Raw genomic sequence first — 22343 nt, 5'->3', positions numbered from 1 at the left:
TGGCCCGATCGGGTTTTTTTTTTTATCGGCTGCACCCGAGCTGATAAACAAAAAACCCACCCTGACCTTTTAAAACTAATCCCTTAGCTTCCCCCACCCCCCAAAACCTTTTACAGGTACCTGGTGGTCCAGTGGGGATCCCGGGAGTGATCTCCCGCTCTCGGGCCGTCGGCTGCCACTAATAAAAATGGCGCCGATGGCCTTTGCCCTTACCATGTGACAGGGTATCCGTGCCATTGGCCGGCCCCTGTCACATGGTAGGAGCACTGGATGGCCCGCACCATTTTTAATGATGGCGCCGGCCATCCAGTGCTCCCTCCATGTGACAGGGGCCGGCCAATGGCACGGATACCCTGTCACATGGTAAGGGCAAAGGGCCATCGGCGCCATTTTGATTAGTGGCAGCCGACGGCCTGAGAGCGGGAGATCGCTCCCGGGACACCCACTGGACCACCAGGTACCTGTGAAAAGTTTTTTTGGGGGGGGTCGGGAGGGTGGGGGAAGCTAAGGGATTAGTTTCAAAGGGTCGGGGTGGGTTTAGGGATTATTTTTGTGTGCCGTGTTTCCCGTCCTCCCCCAAAACTATAAGAGAACCCCACAAACAATATCGTTGATTTTTCCTATTGGTTTCGGGGAGCCCCCGATTTCTGACGATTTTGAAAATATCGTACGATATTTTCAATCGTCCGAAATATGATTCACATCCCTAGTCAGCACAACATTCCCGGCTTAAGCTAAAAAGCAGAAAAGGTGACTATGAAGAGCAGCAAACTAAAGGAGGAAAGCTGGTAAGTTATGAGCACAAATGCTCCTAGCTTGGGCAACAATATCCCAGATCTGCAGGCCCTAACAGTGGATGTGGACTTGAACTTTATTGCTATTATGGAGACTTGGTTCACAGAGTCTCATTATTGGGATATGACCATCCCGGGCTATAACTTGTTAAGAGAGAAGGCAGAAACAGGAGAGGAATGGTACTTTATGTCAAAAACAAGTTCGACAGCTCCAAAAATATAACCTTTCCCTTTGAAAGTCACCAAAGAAGTGAATCTTAAAATGGAATTTGCACATGCTCAAACCTTTCAGTGGGAAGAAGTCAGCATCATGTGGTACAAGTGCCAGATATAGGTAGGTTAAAAAATAAATGCTTGACCCTGATAGGTCCTCCTTCCTGTCTTTTTCCCAGCTGCTTCGAGCCTTGGCTCCAGTCAGACTATGACCTCACTGGCATTGCTTGGTTAAGTTACCTGGAAAAGTAGGAAGGCTGCCACTGTTTTATTTGTGTTATAGACTTGAATGGGAATTATAAACTAATGGAGACAAATGTGTATTATTTTTGTGGGAACACAAATGAAATGAAAATGGCCACATTCATTCCATTTTACACATTCATTTCAAACCAATGCACATTTATTATTTCAAGCTATTCACGGCTCAACTTAAATTTCCATCTAGTTTGAATGTTTCTGATTCCGTTTAGTATATTTACAGATCTGTATTCATATTAGAAAAAAAAAATCTGTCAAATTTGAACGAAACCAGAGTTAGATTATGCATATTCAAGCCAAGAATTTATTGATCAAAACTGAATTTGAACCAGGATGAAGAGATGTACCAATTCCTATCTTTCACCAACCGTTTTTTGTTTTTTTTTACCAGTTAGAGTAGAACAATGGAAACAGCAGGGATGTTTTATCTGTCTTACAATGTTTAGTTGTGTTTGTTTTAATTGTTTATTATGTGTGTTACACTCTGCACTGCTTAGAATGGTTGTTCCTTTATACGTGGAATATAAGTTCTATTTAGAGCCTTTCCTGATTCATTGTTTATTCTATTTTCATCCCACGGTTCAGATGGCATTCAGATCTTCTCATCCTTTATGACAGAAATGTTTTCAGCTGGCAGTGTAATGCAGTGGATAGGTTACTGCACTGTGAAACTTGAAGCCTATGGTTCTTTGCCCTTGCTTTCTTTCAATGTGTAAAGTCACTTCAATTTCCAGAGCCTAAATTATAAACTCTCGAGGGGAGGACATTTAAAAAAATATTAGTCAGCACTTTCCACGCCAGTGTTTCTCAAGCCAGCCCTAGCTAGTCAGATTTTCAGATTATTCAGAATGAACATGCCTGACACTTGTCTCCATTGCACGCAGATCTATCACATATTTATTCAGGATATCCTGAAAGACAAACTGGCTCTAGGGTACTCCAAGACTGGCTTGAAAAACACTTTTCTACAGTAATCGTGCAAGGTAAATGGTAGACATTATGGCGAGAGTACTGAAAGACCAATGAAACAAAATATAAGGAACATATGTATAACATAAAACTCACCACAGTCACGGCATCATTCAATAGAGACTCTCCAAATACCAGGATGTAAAGTTGTTCGTTGACATGAATGTTTTCAAAAACAGCTAGCACCGCGACAGGGTCCACCGCTGAAATCAGGCTCCCAAACAACAGACTTTGCAGCAAGGAGATGTCCATCAAGCCAAAAGCTGCAATCTGACATATCCCAAACAATGAGATCCCAATGCCAGCGGAATTCCATAGTGTCCCTACCACAGCGTACCAGAATATAGTGCCAATGTTATCAAAGAATAGGCGGGTGGGCAAAAAATATCCAGCATCCAGCACAATTGGTGGGAGCAGGTACAGGAAAAATACATCTGTCTTCATTGCGGGTGGAGACCTTTCGTTGACTCCATAGATGATGCCTCCTAGTAGCAACCCAACCAAAATCAGGAGGCAACTTTCCGGCACTATTGAGTGTAACTTGTGGTACAGATGGAAGCCTACGAGGAAGAAAAATACATGAGAGAGAACAACATTTGCTTTGGGAAGCAGTAATTTAGATGAAATGAAAGCACACGCATAACCGAAAGGTATTTAAATACAAACAAGCAGGAGCTTATCAGTAAAGCAAAAGATTCAATCTAGAGATGTGCTCTGTTTAATTTCCAAAGCCACTATGTAACAACATAAGAAGTTGCCTTACTGGGTCAGACCGAAGGTTCATCAAGCCCAGCATTCTGTTTCTAACAGAGGCCAATTCAGGTTACAAGTACCTGGCAAGTACCCAAACATTAAACAGATCCCATGCTACTAATGCCTGTAATAGCAGTGGCTATTCCCTAAGTCAACTGGATTAATAGCAGTTTATGGAATTCTCCCCCAGGAGAAGTTATCCCCCAGGAAAGTATCCAAACCTTGCCTTAACCACATCCTCTGGCAATGAATTCCAGAGCTTAATTGTGCGTTGAGTGAAAAATAATTTCCTCTGATTTGTTTAAATTTTTCTACTTGTTAACTTCATGAAGTACCCCCTAGTCCTTGTATTATCTGATAAAGTAAATAAACAATTCACATTTACCCATTGAAGTCCTAGCATGATTTTCTGTACACCCTCCGACTTAATATCATGGCGATATTAAGTCAGAGGTCCCAAAAGTTAAAAAATAATTACAAATTTAAAAAAAAAAAAAAAATTAAAATCGGCCCGCGGCTCGTGGGTTGAAAACCGGACGCTCAATTGGCAAAATTGAGCGTCGGCTGTCAAACTCACTGATAACCACCGCTCCTGTCAAAAAAGAGGAGCTAGGGACGCACTAGCGTCCCTAGCGCCTCTTTTTACCGCGGGCCCTAATTTGAATAATTTTATTTACTGAATTGCGCGCACGATTTTTACTGTATCAGCCTGCAAATTAGGCCCCCAGCTTAGCAAAGGAAGGGAGAGACATTACTGTGCCAGTTCCTCTGACAGGACTGGAGGGAGAGAGAGAGAAGTGGAAGTACTTTTGCAGTTTTTTCTCAGTTTTTACAGTTTTGACCTGTAGTATTCCTGGCAGGCTGAAACCCCTGCTCAAGGTGGTCAAGAGGAGCTTGTGGCTTAAAGTACCCCTATACTTTTAATCTACATATGGCAAACCCCCACCCTCCAGTTTGGCCACCAGATGTCACTGTCCCTGTTTAGAACACATTATCTAGGAGCCATCCATCCCCCTCAGTCCCCCCCACCTGGATGATCTAGATTGGATGCCTAAACACTATTTATCACAGCCATTTTAAGACACTGTGGGATCAGTTTGAGGAACCTGTCGCAGTCAGGATGTTTAAGTTTTACATTCTGGTGAGGCCTCCCAGCTTCACCCAAATGGAGTTCTGAGATACCTCATCGTGCACTTCCTGCTAGAGAGTCCTTCTTTTACTAACTTACAGAAAAGACAAATATTTACTCCTGATTCCCATTTGGGGTGAAAGGGCTCTCACTAAAGGACCAAAGACCTGTGAGCCCACTCTAAACCCTAGATGGGCAAGCTACAGTGAAGGATCCTGGTGCGAGAGACAGTAAAGTTAGAAGACATATCCAGTTTAACTTTAGAAGTATTTTTTGAACCTGAACAGCATGGGGAGGTTTTTGGATCCCCCTTGCTGAGAACTAGCCTGATCCCACTTGACTTTTCCCCATAAGAAGTTCCCCCAGACAAATTACTGAAGGATGAGAAAACAAGAATGGGAGACCCCAACTGGATCTCCTTACCTATGGGACCAGATGGGTTGGGTGTCCGAGGAGAAGATGATCTAAGGTAGGATATTTTGATGTGAAGTTGGGGACCCATCAAATAGGATTCCTGGATTGCTGCTGGGTGAGCTCTGCACAGTAAATATCACCATGGGGTTCTACCCAGATGCCTGAATAATAGGACACCTACCTATAGACAGTTACACGTGTACCAACTGTCAATGTAATGTCAACATTATTGACAAATAGCCCTAATTTAATGATTATCAATCAGTCAAATTTATTTTAACACCCAGAGCAAGACACCATGATCCGGGCCATAAGCGAGAGCTTCCCCCCATAAAAAGAATCCCCCCAGGATTAAGAGTCAAGCATGGGATGGAATTTGGTAGCCGGTGCAGCCTCTGAAGATAAACAAATATGTTTGTGTGCCCTTGGAGTTAAAACCTCACCAAGGACTACATACATAAGCACCAGATCTTCAAACAGTAACTGAGCATGTAGTTTGTGTGTGAAGATCAGGTTGGATTGTCTTATGGAAGACGACCCTGATTTATCTAAGCCATTATTCTGAAGTCTCTTTTTTATATCACTTTAATATTTGACTGTTCCTTTATCAGTTTATTTCATTTATCTTTGGAGGGATAGAGAAGATTAAAAGGGAACTAAAATTATCATTAAATTCTAGAACAGTGACAACATTTTAGCTAATGCATGTGAATTTTCTCCTAGTTACATTTAAAATTCACAGCTATATTCTGAGCTAAAGTATAATGGGCTGATTTCCAGCAGGAACTAGTGATCTAAAAATGTAGTTAGGAACCCACGTTCCACTGAGTAAAAATTCCCCCCCCACCCTCAGGTCTTAAACTTAGGTCCCTAAATTTAGGGAACCTAAAATCGGGCAGAAGAGAAGTTGGTGAGAACATGTAGATGTTGCGCACCCCGGCCGCGTCCGCACCGCGACCAGCCCTGCTCACCTCGCTACTCCTTCCACCAGCTCCGGGCACTCCTCCTCCTCCATGGCCGCAGACAGTTCACGGTGTCCCCGGCTCCCCCGCTCACCATCTCCCATGCAGACCTCGTAGGGGCTCCGCGTCTTCCTGCTCCTTGGCCCCGCCTCTAGGCACGAAAGCGGCCGACGTAGCCCTCTTTAAAAGGCCAAGTGTGGGGAACTGGAACCCGATGCTCCCTGATGACATCACACAGCCCAGGTATAAAAGGCGAGGCCTGTTCCCCTAAGCCTCACCTTGGCAATCTGGTAAAACAATTGGTGTTCTTAGTATGCCTTGTTCCACTGTCTCCAGTTACAGTGTCTCCTGTTCCAGCGTCTCTCTATTACCTGGTAATACCCTCCGAACTGATCTTACGCTATTGACCATTGACTGTTTCTGACCTCGTCTGACTGCTGCCTGGAACTCACTTCTGCCTGACCATTGACCATGTCTGATCGCTGCCTGGAAATGACCTCTGCCTGTTCACCAACCACGTCTGACCGCTGCCTGGAAACGACCTCTGCTTGTCCTTTGACCACGTCTGATTGCTGCCTGGAACCTGACCTTTGCATGACCTGACTATGCCCGGACTGATCACTGGTATTGACCCTTGCTTCGGCTGACCTTTCTGGACCAATACTCTGGCCTTGATCCTCGCTATCCACTCGGACACTCTCTTTTGGCCTTCCATGACCTCTGGACCTTTCTCCTTGGACATTGACCATGCACCCTTGTTTGTGATGGGTACTCCCCTGTGCTTCCTCTCCAGGAGACCCTGCGAGGCCCACCTAAGACCAGGCGGCCTGGATACCCAAGAGCTCAACCTGCGGAAAAACTGGGTTGATATTGGCGAAGCTCCAGCTAGCCTTTGTCTTCTCCTGTGCTCCGCCTCCTGGTGGCAGGCGCTCTCTGGGTCCGTCCAGAAGGCCTACCAATCCTGCTGTAGGCCAAGGGTCTACCTCCAGCGCAACAGGTTGCCAAGGCCATGGACTTGGTGGAGTCTCCTATCTTACGGGTCATCCCTGGCCTAGTAACTCTTGTCCAAGATCAGCAACGAATCATGGAATCATTAGCTTCATCTGTGGAGAAGCTTCGTTCTCAACTAGAGGATTCTATCATGGCCAATTCAAGGGGTCTGGCTCAAACCCTGCCCCCCGGGCACCACTGGCCCTCCCAGCTCCAGCCCATTTCAATGGGGGGCTGTGCCTCTGCCAAGGCTTCATCAACCAATGCTATATGCAGTTTGCACCGCAACCTTCACTGTTTCCTGATGAAACAACCAAGATCACCTTCATTCTTTCTCGCCTAGAAGGGAAAGCTCTGGCATGAGCTTCCCCACTCTGGGAGTGTTCTGATGCCATCCTCCCTCAACTTTCCCAGTTCATCTCTGTCTTCTGACGGAGCTTTGAGGACCCCGGCAGGCAGGCAGTCGCTGGCCACCACCTACTCCACCTCCGTCAAGGCTTGCATTCGCTTGCCGAATTCACAGTAGAATTCTGAACCCTAGCCACGGAACTGGGGTGGCAAAAAGACTGCATATGAGCCCTTTACCTAGAGGGACTGTCTCCTACTCTTAAGGATGAACTAGCTGCTCGTGAGATCCCCATATCTCTGGAAAACCTGATTTCCCTGGTCGGCAGGATTGACCATCGTCTACGACAGCGGCACCAAGAGGTAAGGGTCCTCCATCTTCCAGCCTTACGCCCATCCCGGGCCACAAGTCCTCAGTTGAAGGCCTTACCAGCACCTCCTCCACCACCAGATGAACCTATGCAAATTAATAGTGGCCACTTGTCTCCAGAGGAGTGCCCCTGGCGCAAAAATGAGGCCTCTGGCTATACTGCGGGGACTCCGGACACCTCTTACAGACTTGCCCCGTGCGTCCGGGAAACTCCAAAGCCTGAGCCCGGCGGGGGTCCCGGGCTTGGGCGCTACTGTTGCTGGCCCTCAACTACTACTTTCCATCTCCCTCCTTAGGGAGTCACGCTCTTTTGCCACTACCACCCTTGTAGACACGGGGATGAGTGGTAATTTTATTCTGGACGATATCGTCACACTACTCCAGATCCCACTTCAACCACTGGAGATACCTCTCCACATTGCCTCGATCCAAGGAGAGTACCTTCTAGGACGTATTAGTCATCGCACCATAGCTTTCCGCCTCGCCGAGGGAACCCTCCATGATGAGAAAATCTCCCTCTTAGTTCTGAAACGTTCTATGCATCCTGTAATCCTTGCACTTCCTTGGCTCCAGTTACACGCACCTCACTTTGACTGGCAATCCTTGCAGCTAACTCAGTGGGGCCCTCAGTGCCAAAACTGCTGCCTATGACAAGTATCCCCAGTGGAGACCATCCTGAACTCTATCACCCTTTCCATGTTACCTGCTCTGTATGCTGAGTTCAAAGATGTGTTCTCTAAACAAAATGCTGACATCCCACCTCCACTCTGAGAGTTCAATTGCCCTATTGAGCTCCTACCAGGAACCATGCCTCCCAAGGGCAGAACCTATCCTCTCTTGCTTCCTGAAACCCAAGCAATGTCAGAGTACATTAAAGAAAATATGAATAACGGTTCATAAGACCCTCCAATTCCCCAGCAGGAGTCGTATTCTTCTTCGTGAAGAAAAAGGATGGCAGTTTAAGTCCTTGTATTGACTACCAAGGACTAAATACAGTGACTCACAAGGACCGTTATCCACTGCCACTCATTAGCGAACTGTTTGATCGCCTGCAAGGGGCACAGATCTTTACAAAACTGGATCTCAGAGGAGCATATAACCTTGTCCAAATCCAACCAGAGGATATCTGGAAGACCACATTTAACACGAGGGATGGCCACTACGAGTACGTGGTGATGCCTTTCGGGCTCTGCAATGCCCCTGCGGTCTTTCAGCGCTTGATAAATGAGATCTTCCGGGACCTGTTATACTCATTTGTCGTGGTATATCTGGATGATATACTAATTTTTTCCAGAGACCTGGAGTCCCATCGTTCACATGTTCGAACAGTCCTCCAATGCCTTAGGGACAACCATCTCTATGCAAAATTCGAGAAATGTATTTTTGAACAACCCCACCTTCCGTTCCTGGGCTATATTATTTCCAATCGTGGCTTCACCATGGACCCCGAGAAACTCCAAGGTATTCAGGATTGGCCCCTGAATACCTTGGAGTAAGGTCTCCGTGCCTTACAACGATTCCTTGATTTTACAAACTATTATAGAAGCTTCATCGCTAACTACTCTACGCTAGCTGCTCCACTCACTGCCATGACTAGGAAAGGAAGTGACCTTTGAGTTTGGAGCCCCAAATCCGAATCTGCCTTCCACGCCTTGAAAGAGGCTTTCTACACTAGTCCATGCCTATGCCATCCAGATTCTAATCATCCATTCATTGTCGAGGTCGACGTGTCCGCCATCAGAGCAGGGATGGTCCTAAGTCAGTATTCTCCTAAAGGGAACTTAGTACAATGCTCCTTCTACTCACACAATTTCTCTGCCAGGGAGAAAAACTACACGATTGGGGACCGTGAGCTTTTAGTAGTAAAATTAGCTCTTCAGGAATGGCATCCATGGTTAGAAGGGGCACAGCATAAGTTTACGATCTTCACAGACCAAAGAACCTCGAACACTTAAAGAAGGCCCAGCTACTGAATCTTAGGCAGGTCCGCCTTGCGCTGTTCTTCAAACGCTTCAATTTTGAGCTCCGCTACCGCCCAGCAGCAAAAACTCTCCGTGCTGATGCACTTTCTCGCTCCGTTGAGCAAGAGGACACTCCTGAAGTACCTAGGCACATCGACCCAGCCTGCATATCCATTGCAGTTACTAACATGGTACCAGCCGTGAAGATGGTGGTCCCACGTCATCTCTGTGAGTGCGTCCTCCGTTGGACCCACGACTCTAAATTAGCCAACCATCCTGGTCGGGCCCGGACCCTCGAGATGCTTAGAAGACATTACTGGTGGCCTAATATGATCAAGGATTCCCGTGACTATGTGGATTCCTGTCCTGTTTGCGTGCAGCAAAACCCCCTGACTAGCCGCCCATAGGGGCTCCTCCAACCTTTTCCAGTGCCCATCGAACCTTGGTCCAGTATCTCTACCAATTTCATCAGCGATCTACCACCATCTAAAGGCAATACAGTAATTTGGGTTATCATCATCAGCTTTGCAAAGTTGGCCCATTTTGTTCCTCTACCCTCGGCTCCAGAATTAGCTAAGCTCTTCCTGACCCATGTATTCCACTTGCACAGACTACCAAGAGAGATCGTCTCGATCATGGGCTCCAATTTTCTGCAAAATATTGGAGATTTCTGTGTAAAAAGTTTGATATTACTTTGAATCTGACATTGGCCTATCACCCTTAGGCAAATGGCCAAGCTGAGAGGACAAATTGCTCCTTAGACATTCCTATAGTCTTACGTCAACAATCAGCAGGATGTGGGCTGACCTCTTGCCATGGGCAGAATTGCCCCACAGTACCCACCTCACCTCTACCACATCGTCTCACCATTCTCAGTAGTCTTTGGTCACCAGCCACGCCTGCCTCAACCAGTGCCTCTATCCGTACCTTCACCTGCAGCTCAATCCATAGCACAGACAATACGCCGACTCTGGAATCGTCAAGGAAAGAGTAAGCCAAGCAGCCAAGCGAGATAAGCATTTTACTGACGTTCATCTTTGAGGTGCACCTCTGTTCCAACCCGGCCAGAAAGTTTGGCTGAGCACTAGACCCATTAGACTACATCTTCATTCTCAGCATCTGGCTCTTAAATTCATCAGACCGTGGTCACTTATCAACTACAACTTCCCACCTCCTTAGGCATCCACAACACGTTCCACGTGTCTCTCCTGAAGCCAATGGTCTTGTCTTGGCCGTCCCGGAGGCCTCCTATACCTACACATCGCTGAGCCGGAGAATACTCTGCAAGTAAGAGAAGTACTTGATGTCCGGCGCCATAGAGGCCATTGGCAGAACCTCCTAGTGTGGAAGGGCTTTGGACCGGAGGAGAACTCCTGGGAGCCCTCCCACCACATTTACGACAAGGACCTCCTCACGGACTTCCATCAAGCTCATCCTGAAAAGCCTAGGCCAGTAAGGGGGGAGGCCTAGAAGTGGAGGTACTGTTGCGCACCCGGCCGTATCCGCACCACGACCGGCCATGCTTACTTCGCTACTCTTTCCAACAGCTCCGGGCACTCTTCCGCTGCGGCCGCAGCCAGTTCGCTGCGTCCCCAGCTCCCCCACTCACCATCTCCCATGCAGGCCTCGCAGCGGAGCTCCCGCAGGGGCTCTGCATCTTCCTGCTCCTCGGCTCTGCCCCTAGGCACGCACGCGGCGGACGTAGCCCTCTTTAAAGGGCCAAGCGTGGGAAACCCGAACCCAATGCTTCCTGTTGACATCACGCAGCCCAGGTATAAAAGGCAAGGCCTGTTCCCCTAAGCCTTGCCTTGGGAATCGGGTCAAACACTTGGTGTTCTTAGTTTGCCTTGTTCTAGTGTCTTCTGTTCCAGCAGCTCCTGTTCCAGTGGCTCCTGTTCCAGCATCTCTCCATTCCTTGGTAGTATTCTCCGGACTGATCTCACGGTACTGACCATTGCCTGTTTCTGACGTCATCTGACTGCTGCCTGGAACCGATCTCTGCCTGATCATTGACCACGTCTGATCGCTGCCTGGAACCAACCTCTGCCTGTCCACCGACCATATATGACCTCTGCCTGGAACCAACCTCTGCCTGTCCACCAACCATATATGACCGCTGCCTGGAACAGACCTCTACTTGTCCTTTGACCATGTCTGATCGCTGCCTGGAACCTGACTTTTGCCTAACTTGACTATGCCTGGATTGACCACTGGTATTGACCCTTGCTTCAGCTGACATTTCTGGACTGATACTCTGACCTTGATCCTCGCTATCCACTCAGACACTCACTTTTGGCCTTCCATGACCTCCGGACCTTTCTCCTTGGACATTGACCATGCACCCTTGTTTGTGGTGGGCACTCCCCTGTGCTTCCTCTCCAGAAGACCCTGCAAGGCCCACCTAAGTCTAGGCATCCCAGGTACCCAAGGGCTCAACCTGCGGAAACCCCGGGTTGCTATTGGCGAAGCTCCAGCTAGCCTCTGTCTCCTCCTGTGCTCCACCTCCTGGTGGCAGGCGCTCTCTGGGTCCGACCAGAGGGCCGTACCAATCTTGCGCCAGGCCAAGGGTCCACCTCCAGTGCAACAGTAGATGCCTAGCACTAATTTTCAGTGCTAGGTGACTAATCAGTGCAACCAAAATGAAGTCAGGGATCGCTGGTCTTAATCTAGGTGCAGTCCTTGCACAACAGAATCCAGAGATCCTCCCCTCCTCCCACCCAACAAGATAAAAAAAGAAGAAGCACCGCCTGCATGGTCCCCATTCCACCCACCCAATGTAAATAAGGAAGGGAAGCTCCAGCTCCTCACAATCTTCCCTTCCGCCCAGGAGCATCTACCCTCCATAGCCCCCGCCATACCTTTCTCACCACTCCTTGCAGCCCAAGGGCCCTCCTCCTGTCTCCTCACTCCTGATCCCCCTAGATGTTCACAAAGTCAAGCTGGCAGGAAGACTCACCCTCATCTCCTACCTACTCAGCATCCAGAACAGGATGTATTTACATCATCATAGAACAAAGCTTCTCAAACCTGTCCTGGGGATCCCACAGCCAGTCGGGTTTTCAGGATTTCCACAATGAATAAGCAAGAGATACATTTGCATATCATGGAGACTCCATATATGCAAATTTTTCTCATGTATATGTGTGATGGTGGTCTCATCCTGTCACTTATTTTTCCCCCAAGTATATTTTCCCTAAAGCACTATTTTTAGGTTAGAGGTAGTAGAAGGAATTAGAGGTTTTTGGGACTACTCTCCCAGGGCTTTCACCCCATCTTTTTGGGGGAGAGGCTATCTTTTGGGGGTTTATAACCCTTGGGAGCATGCTCAGTGATCAGAGGGCTAGGCACTGTTGAATAGAGATGAGCTTCGTTTATCACAAATTAGGCAATTTCAACGAAATTGCCTAATTCGTCGTGGGTCGGGGGCCCCAAACCCCGAAAATGATTTTCCCTGAACTATGAGGAAAATTAGTTTTTGGGGTTTGTATGGGGGGAGGGGAAATTTTATTTTTTTAAATTAAAAAACCACCCCAAGCATTAAAATGTACTGTAATACAACCCCCCCACCCACCATCTCAATCCCTCCCCAAGACTTACTAACATCCCTGATGGTCCAGCGGGGTCCCGCGAGGGATTTCTCCCTCCATGCCGTCGGGCTTTCGGGCCTGCCTCGCATCAAAATGGCGCATAGCCTTTGACCTACTATGTCACAGGGCTACCGGTGCAATTGGTCAGCCCCTGTCACATGGCCATTGGGGCCATCTTGTGCTCCTACCATGTGACAGGGGCTGACCAATGGCACCGGTAGCCCCTGTGACATAGTAAGGGCAAAAGCTATTGGCGCCATTTTGATTACTGGCAGCTGACGGCCTGAGTGCAGGAGATCGCTCCCAGACCCCCACTGGACCACCAGGGACTTTTGGCAAGTCTTGTGGGGGACACAAGATGGCGCCGGCCATCCATTGCTCCTACCATGTGACAGGGGCTGACCAATGGCACCGGTAGCCCTTCTGACATAGTAAGGGCAAAGGCTATTGGCGCCATTTGATTACTGCAGCTGACGGCCCGAGTGCAGGAGATCGCTCCCAGACCCCCACTGGACCACCAGGGACTTTTGGCAAGTCTTGTGGGGGACACAAGATGGCGCTGGCCATCCATTGCTCCTACCATGTGACAGGGGCTGACCAATGGCACCAGTAGCCCCTGTGACATAGTAGGTCAAAGGCTATCAGCACCATTTTGATGCAAGGCAGGCCAGATAGCCCGATGGCATGCAGGGAGAAATCGCTCGTGGGACCTCGCTGGACCACCAGGGATGTTAGTAAGTCTTGGGGAGGGATCGGGATGGTGGGGGGGGGGGTTGTATTTAATATATTATAGTAAATTTTAATGCTTGGGGTGGGTTTTTTTTAGCTTTGTTTTCCCGCGTTGTTTTTTCGGCCTGTTTCGTTTTTCCCTGTTTAGTTTTTTGTTCGTTTTTCCAAAAAACTAACCGAGGAAAAACGAATTTTACCCCGAAGCGTCCGAATCAAAAAATGACCCAGTAGAAAAAAACTAAACTCATCTCTACTGCTGAAGGATCTAGAGATCCCTCCCAGGATCTCAACAAAGTGGGTGAGTGGCTGCAGAAGAAAGAAGGAGAGAGATTCCTCCCGAGTCTCAATTCATAGGAGCTGTTTTGCAGAGATTCCTCCTGAATCTCAACCATAGAGAAGAGTTTTGTTTTGAAGATTTTTGGATTTCTTGGTCTGAAGGGAAGGGTTACCCCCTTCCCCCCCTCCCCCTAAGGATCAGGATTTGGATACCTTTTTGCCCAAGTGACCAGTCAAGCGAGGATGGAAAGAGAGGAAGAGTTAAGGACAAGTTGGATTTCAAGTTAAAGATGGGACGTTTTGGTAACCCAGTTGAACCTTCTCTCAGACTTGCGGATATTTTTTACCCTGGTTGTTGATACCATGTAGGAGCTGCACTGACTGGTGGGATAACTGGTGCAGGATAATGGTGCAAGGGAAATGAGAAGGGAGAAAACACTTTAGATGGATAAACTGACAATAATATTTATTGCCATCATATTTCTGATGTTGTTTTTGATTTTTGGTATTATGGCTTGGATCATCCTTTTTTTTCCCCTTATTGTTAAGTTTTCCAAATAACATACATCAAGATGACTTGATACAAAGAAAAATCAGAACAATTATAGTCAAGGACATTAAGAAATTATTTTCAGAAGAAATATATCATTCTATAAATTGTCTCCAAATCAGACCACATATCTGGAGAGAAACAAAAACAATTAGATGTAATGAGAAGAAAAGAAAAGTACCTAATTATATGAGGACCTACTAAGCTTTTAAGAGTTCATCCATTACATCTAAAGGAAGAGTTCTGTTTTGCAAAAAATTTTCCAAATGAGTAGGATCCAAGAATACATATTGCATTCCTTGATACTTAAGAATGCACTTGCAGGGAAAGCTCAGTATAAATGATGCACCTAAAGCTAAAACTCTAGGCTTCTTCAAGAGAAAAATTCTACCTCCAGCTGGCGTCTCTCTCTCACCACATCTGGAAATAAGGAAATATTTTGATCCATAAAAGAAGAATTTTGTAGTCGAAAGAAAAGACAGAGTCCATGTTTTAGAGAAAATCTCCAAAAGAGTAGCTCTCGCCACCATTTCAGAGCTAGAGTGCTCCAGAAAGGCAGAGATATCTAAATTAGGAGAAAGAGGAGCTCCAACCAAATTAGGAGTTGAAACTTTTTTATGGTCTGACAACTAATAGACTTTAGTAAAATTGGGACTCATCTCTTTAGAGATCTTAAGAAATTCTAAATAAAATGTCCTTAACATTTCCTTAGGGGAAATGAGAGGATATTTAGGAACATTTAAGAAACACAAATGAAGTCTTTGGCGATGATTACCAACATTTCCAGTTTATGGTGAATAGACTGCGCGTCCCTAATAAGTGCAGCATCACATTCTTGTAATTTAAACGCATTGATTTTTAAGTGCATTTATTTTTTTCAGTATGAGTATGCTCAAGGAAAGAGAAATTCCCCGGACTTCTTTAACCAAAAAAATCAATCTTTTTAGAACGAGTGGTCATTTTTGGTGATAGCAGACCAACAACACTTCTAATGTTGTTTTCAGCAGGCTTTTCCATTGGAGAATGAGTAACAACTCTGGAATGAGGTGTTTATTGCCGTCCTCCTAACAGGGGCCTCTCCCCATCCGCAAAGAGAGAGAGAGAGAGAGAGAGAGAGAGAGAGAGAGAGGAGGTAGATACACTCATCCCTCCAGACTCGCTGACAGACACCACAAGCCAGAATGAAAGCCTCGGAGCTATAGGTCCAACCGGGCTCAGAGAGACCCCAGTCTCATCATGGAGGGAGCTGGAAGCGCCGATTCCTAATGTGCCCATTGCGTGTGGTTGGAAAAAAGTTATCAATAGGCACCTGCGGGGCAGGAGAAGGAGCTGCCGGCACGGAAGGGAGACAATGGAGTTTCCCTTTCTCTTCCTCCCTGTACCAGGATCAAGAAACTGAAGGAGACGCTGAAAGGACAATTCCCCAGGGGGCTCGCCCCTTTGGTGCGTGGCTTAGGTGCGGCGGCAGCGACATGCTGCCATGTGCGGCTTTTTTATGCTCCGAGGTAGGTCCTGATAGTAAGGAGAGACAGTGTCAGCAGGAGGAGGGCCAAAGAAACAGATGGTCACAGTATCTCTCTCTCCCCGTATCATCCTTTTTAAAGTTACAGTAAAGACTATTTTTATTTGAACACCAAACTAGGACTCCCTTGGGTTCTTTTGTTTTCTCTTCCTGGATGTGCAAGGGATGAATGGACCTGGATGTGACTCAAATGTTTTTGCCTGTGGTGGTGATTTTGGTTTCCCTGCCTTTGATTTTTCCCCTTCTGGCACCTTCAATAATGAAGCTGCTGTGGTCGATTGTACCTAGGGGCCCTGAAAGTTAATCTCTCCCCCACCCATCTGGACTCGAACCACCCCAGTGAAGGATAAAGCACCATAAAGAGTGGGCAAGAAGGGGGAAAAAAAACCTCTTGTTTACTCTTCAGTAAAAAATGATTTAGAGTTTTATATGTTTGGCCTGAAACCAAACCATGAGTTGTAAAACAGAATCAAAGGCTGCTTAATTGCTCTTCTGAAGTGAAGCCACCTCCTGGAAATCAAAACAGTCCACAGTTTCTCCCATAAAAGTGCAAATCTTTTTCACATAGATTCTTTAAGGCAAATAAGCATTTCTGATCAGCTTCTGCAATTCAACCTATATTCCTGCTACTGCCCTTCCATGCAGAGAGTATATCTCAGTCGTCCAATTAATATATTGCTCTCAACAGGACCCCTCAGTTCATACTCCCAGAATCAATGGTAACTTTCTGTAAAAAAAAAAAAAAAAAAAAAAAAAATATATATATATATATATATATATATCTATATATCTATGAGGTATCAGGTTGGGATCAGCTGCTGTCTTCATCTCCCCCTCCAAGTGCAATGGGGAAAAGAAAGCAAGTTCACAAAGGTCAGCAATGCCCAGAACTCTAGGCTCAGGTACTTCCCTTTCCAGGCTGTCCCACAGTACCTACAGACTCACTTTGTCCAAGATGTGGAATACAATGCAGACTTTTAGCCACACTGACGGAGAGCAATTTTCAGGCAGCCAATGTATGCAGTTAAAATGCTTTTAACCTAGTAAAGTTTCTATGTAAAACCTCCTCCCTCCACCCTGTCCCCCCCTTGTTTGCCCCCCTCCCCCCTAGTTCTAGTTCTTTTATCAGTTACACTGTGAAGCCCTGTTGGCCAGTTTGTTGTTCTATGGAAACCGATGTGATGTTTTCTTAACGATTGTCGGTATATAAAAAACTTTAAATAAATAAATAAATAAATAAATAAATAGCTAGCTAGCTAGCTTTGAAAACTGCCCTCCAAATGTATTATGATTTTAAATGGTATTGAGGGCAGACCCAATGGGCCAGTAAGCAGCTCTGCCTAGGTTCAGCTCCAGTAGCTGGCTCCTGCTTCTTGGACCAGTGGAGGTGGAAAATGTCATAGAGGTTGTTTTCATTGATACCGTCCCCATACATCAGCAATATCTACTAACTGACTAGAGCACAAAGTGATAGCAATCCTGATTAGATGCTTGGGAAATATATCTGACTGGCTATTCCTAAATAAACTGAGATTAAATCAACTAGAGGCTGAAGTAAGGTGGATTGGATAGGAAAAAAGAGTCATGGTAAATTTGAACTCAGAAGTGTCGTTCTTGTCATCTGTCAGGTTCACAGTCTGGGGTATGTGCTAACTTTCCACTAAAGCTCAGATCCAAATCAGCTTTCTTTTCACCCATGCCAACACTATATTCACCCTTTCTTTGATAGCCCTGCATTTGCCACAGACTTCGAAACCTATGGGATCTCCAACGTGGATTATTGCAACTTGCTCTACATTGGAATTCCAAAACAACTCAACCAGAATCTGCAACTCATACAAAACGTGGTGTTAAATTGATGGTGCATATAAATTGTAAAGGATCACATCTATTCTATGATCTTTGTTCTGGTTTTTGATACTCTACTGATCCAATCCAAAATCTTGGTTCTGTCCTTCAAGGCTTTAAACAACTTGGTACTGCCATATCCTACTTTTCAACTCAACCCACATGTACCGTCAAAAGCCTGTCTATGAGTGCTTTAGACCTAAAGAACTGTGTCCCAATCCTTCGGAATGCTTTATCACCCAACATTAGATTAGCTCCAAATCTAACTTTCAGAAAACTACTAGAATTTTGGCTCTTCGAGATGGCTTTTGAAGCACAAATCTAAGATGGTAACTTTTAAACAGGAGGGACGTAGTCATTTTATAACATATGCACGTATATGTGCGCATGTTATAAAATGGACTGACTGCGTGCACAGGTGTGTACAATTATAAGTGGACACACGCTTTTTCACGCAAATGCCGCTTCTACTGCGGAAGTGGGGGGATTTTAGTAGATACATGGCTGACGCCATTTACAGATTTCCCAGTTCGTTCCCATTTCACCCAGGTAAGGGACAGGACTTCCAAACCCCCCCCCCCCCCCCAAGTTTGATCGCCTCCTTTCTCCCCTGTTAGAACCTATCTTTAAAATCCCGCTGATCTGGCTATATCTTTTTGTTTTACTACTTCCATGCCATCCATAGCAGAAGTAAGGTTACTGCAGTAGGATAGCCCAGTGTGTGTGCTTGGGCGTGTAAGTATTTAAGCGCAAATTTCTACGTGAAATCCAGGAAGTCCCATGCCCTGCCCAGACCATGCTCACGCCCCGCCCCCCCCTTTTCGGAACTTTTAATTTGTGTGCAATAGCGGCAAGTACGTACGTACGTACGTACGTGGGTGACTTTTAAAATCCACTCTGCGTGCGCCGGATTTCAAAATTCACCTTTAAGTGGGCCATTTCTCAAGCCATGCTACCAGATCCTTAAAATACGGCAGGATATTAGACGCTTACGAGCCCAATGGACACAAATAAAATCAATCTAGCCTACTAAAATTATATGCTTTCCCTAATTGCTTTACCTCCCAAGGGCCTCTTATCTTTTATTCTACCTTGCAGTGTTTTAGTGCCTCATAATGTGCCTTAAGTACCTTTCTAATGTATTCTTCCCTGTCCTATTTTTGATATACTGTGATGTGCCGATAACTTCTGAGGCTTTTTATTTCTTTGAGATCTTAGAATGGCCAGCATTAACCTGCTGCAACAGTATACCTTTTCTTTTATTTATTTATTGAGAAGCCATGAATATAAAATGTTGACCTGCCACAGCATGTCTCACTTGTTGGAAAAGTGGGAAATAAACAAGTGTTGATTGTGACTTGTACTGAGTACTAAAGGGAACCGTGTTCTGTGTCACACAGCAGGAGGATTGTTACTGCCCTGTCTGCACTGGGAGATGGAACAAAGACGGGGAAAATTCCCTTTTAGCTGTGAATGAAGGCTCATGGTGCCTTAACCTAATCAGAGTAGCTTATGATTCAGCAGGAAGTCCAAAAAAAAAAAAAAAATTAAAAGATGGAAACAGCTGGACCACTCCAAAAAATATAAGCGAACAAACCCCCAAGTAATATTAGGATTAATAGGGTCTGCTGAGAGACCATTTTGTGGTGACCCAAAAACTTATGATACAAAATATAACCTTATATATAGATCTGACAAAAGTAATGCAACCTATTTTGTTTTCTTCATGTTGTTTGCAAAGATAAACTGTTTAATTCAATTGTGTGCTAAAAATCTTAATATGTCCTATTAAAAGAAATAATGCTTAGAAGAATTTTAACACATTCTACTAAAAAATAGAACAAACACCAATATGAACATAAGAACAAAAGAAATTGCCATACTGGGCCATCAAGCCCAGCATCCAGTTTCCAACAGTGGCCAATCCAGGCTTACAAGTACCTGATAAGTAACCAAACACTAAGTAGATCCCATGTTACTAAGATGATTAATAGTAGTTAATGGACTTATCAAAACCTTTTTTTAAACCCAGCTACACTAACTGCAGTAACCACATCCTCTGGCAACAAATTCCAGAGCTTAATTGTGCATTGAATGACAAATAATTTTCTCTGATTAGTTTTAAATTTGCTACTTGCTAACTTCATGGCGTGCCCCCTAGTCCTTCTATTACCTGATAGAGTAAATATCCCATTCTAGATCTCTCATGATTTTAAAGACCTCTATCATATTCCCCCTCAGCCGTCTCTTGTCCAAGCTGAACAGTCCTAACTTCTTTAGCCTTTCCTCATAGGGGAGCTGTTCCATCCCCTTTATAATTTTGGTCACCCTTCTCTGTACCTTCTCCAGTGCAACTATATCTTTTTTTAGATGTGGCAACCAGAATTGTAGACAGTACTCAAGGTTCATTCTCACCATGGGCAATACAGAGGCATTATAACATTTTGTTTTATTCACCATTCCCTTCCTAATAATTCTGTTTGCTTTTTTGACTGCCACAGCACACTGAGCTGACGATTACAATGTATTATCGACTATGACGCCTAGATCTTTTTCCTGGGTGGTAGCTCCTAATATGGAACCTAACATCTTATAACTACAGCAAGGGTTATTTTTTTCCTTATATGCATCACCTTGCACTTGTCCACATTAAATTTTATTTGCCATTTGGATGCCCAATCTTCCAGACTCACAAGGTTCTCCTGCAATTTAACACAATCTGTTTGTGATTTAACTACTCTGAATTATTTTGTATCATCTAAAAATTTAATTCTCTCACTCATAGTATACCTTTCCAGGTCATTTATAAATAAACTGAAAAGCACTGGTCCAAGTACAGATCCCTGAGGCATTCCACTGTTTACCCTTTTCCACTGAGAAAATTGACCATTCAATCCTACTCTCTGTTTCTTGTCTTTAAACCAGTTTGTAATCCACGAAAGAACATCATCTCCTATCCCATGACTTTTTAGTTTTCTTAAACGCCTCTCATGAGGGACTTTGTAAAACACATTCTGAAAATCCAAATATATTATTTATTTTATTTATTTATTTATTTAGTGTTTTTTTATACCGACATTCTTGATAAGGATCAAATCAGATCAGTTTACATGGAACATGGGGGAATAACATTAACATATCCAAGAATAAAACGAAAGTTACAATAAAACAGGGGTACTCAAAACTGGGAATAAGAGGAGCCAGATGGCAGTAGAACTTGGAACTAAACCATAAACAGCAATATTTACAAATGCAGCCCTATACAGCAATATTTACAAGTGTAGCCAATACAGCAATATTTATAAAGCGGTCCAGGGGGGAAGCGAAGACTAGAGAGCCTTGGAGTGAATCTGTAGATGGGGGTCCCAGATTAAGGGAAGGCTTGTTGGAATAGCCAAGTCTTCACTTTTTTTCTGAATGTCAGTAGACAGGGTTCTAATCTGAGGTCAGGGGGCATGGAATTCCAAATGTTCGGTGCCGCTGTCGAGAATGCTCTCTCTTTGGTGGCAGAGTGGAGTGTAGATTTGGCTGGGGGGGGGGGGGGGGGGTGAAGCGATCCCTTGTAGGCTTCTCTGATTGGTCTTAGTGACGTGTGTAGAGTGAGTGGGTATTGGATATCGATGGGGGTTTGGTTGTGAACTGATTTGTGAATGATGGTGAGACATTTGTGTAAGATTCTGAAGCTTATAGGAAGCCAATGCAGATTTTTTAGGATAGGCGTGATGTGGTCTCTACGGTTGGCATTTGATAAGATTCTGGCGGCTGAGTTTTGCAGCATTTGCAGCGGTTTGGTGGAGGAAGCGGGAAGACCTAGTAGAATTGAATTGCAATAGTCTAATTTGGAAAAAATGATAGCTTGTAGTACTGATCTAAAGTCCTGGAAATACAGAAGCGGTTTGAGTCTCTTTAGCACCTGAAGTTTAAAGAAGCAGTCCTTGGTTGTGTTGTTGATGAACCTCTTTAGATTTAGCTGGTTATCAATTAAGACGCCGAGATTTCTAGCTTGGCTGACCAGGGTGTTGGTATGGGACAGGTGAAGGTTATCACTGAGGTTTGGAGAAATAAGGAGCAGTTCCGTCTTAGATGTGTTCAGCACTAGGTTTAGGTTCGTTAGGAGGAGGTTGATGTCTTGAAGACAGTTGTCCCAGAATTTAAGTGTTTTTGAGAGGGTTTCGGTTATCAGGATCAGGATTTGGACATCATCTGCGTATAGATAGTGTTTAAGTTTTAGTTTTGTGAGTAGCTGGCAGAGGGGGAGCAGGTATATATTGAAGAGTGTGGGTGACAGGGAAGAGCCCTGAGGGACACCTCTTGTGGAGTTGATGCACTGAGACTCTTTGTTATTGATTTTTACTTTGTATCCTCTGTTATTGAGGAAAGAGTCGAACCATTTGAATGCTGTTCCTGTTATCCCGATATTTGTGAGAAGTTTGAGGAGGATAGAGTGATTCACCGTGTCGAATGCAGCCGAGATGTCAAGAAGTACAAGAAGGAAGGAGTGACCAGTGTCCAGCCCCATGAGAAGGTGATCGTGAGGGAGACGAGGAGGGTCTCTTTGTTTAAAGATTTGCGGAATCCATATTGCGTAGGTTGAAGAATGTTGTGGTCTTCCAGGTAGTCTGACAGTTGGTTATTGACTAGTTTTTCTATGATCTTTGCGATGAATGGCA

The 22343-nt window shown here is 45.2% G+C and overlaps 1 protein-coding gene across 1 annotated transcript in view; it reads right to left on the bottom strand.

Annotated features, from left to right (window-relative positions):
- Window positions 1–22343, bottom strand: part of LOC115093118 (sodium/hydrogen exchanger 2-like) — a 161704-nt gene that overhangs the window by 118160 nt on the left and 21201 nt on the right. The window contains exon 2 of the mRNA XM_029604834.1: window positions 2334–2797. Within this exon, the coding sequence (XP_029460694.1) occupies window positions 2334–2797 (464 nt within the window). The remainder of the gene's footprint in view (window positions 1–2333; window positions 2798–22343) is intronic.

Source organism: Rhinatrema bivittatum, chromosome 5 (genome assembly GCF_901001135.1).
Source record: "Rhinatrema bivittatum chromosome 5, aRhiBiv1.1, whole genome shotgun sequence".
NCBI lineage: Eukaryota > Metazoa > Chordata > Amphibia > Gymnophiona > Rhinatrematidae > Rhinatrema > Rhinatrema bivittatum.
The sequence above is the reverse complement of the archived record's forward strand: the minus strand, read 5'-3'. Positions and strand labels throughout refer to the sequence as shown.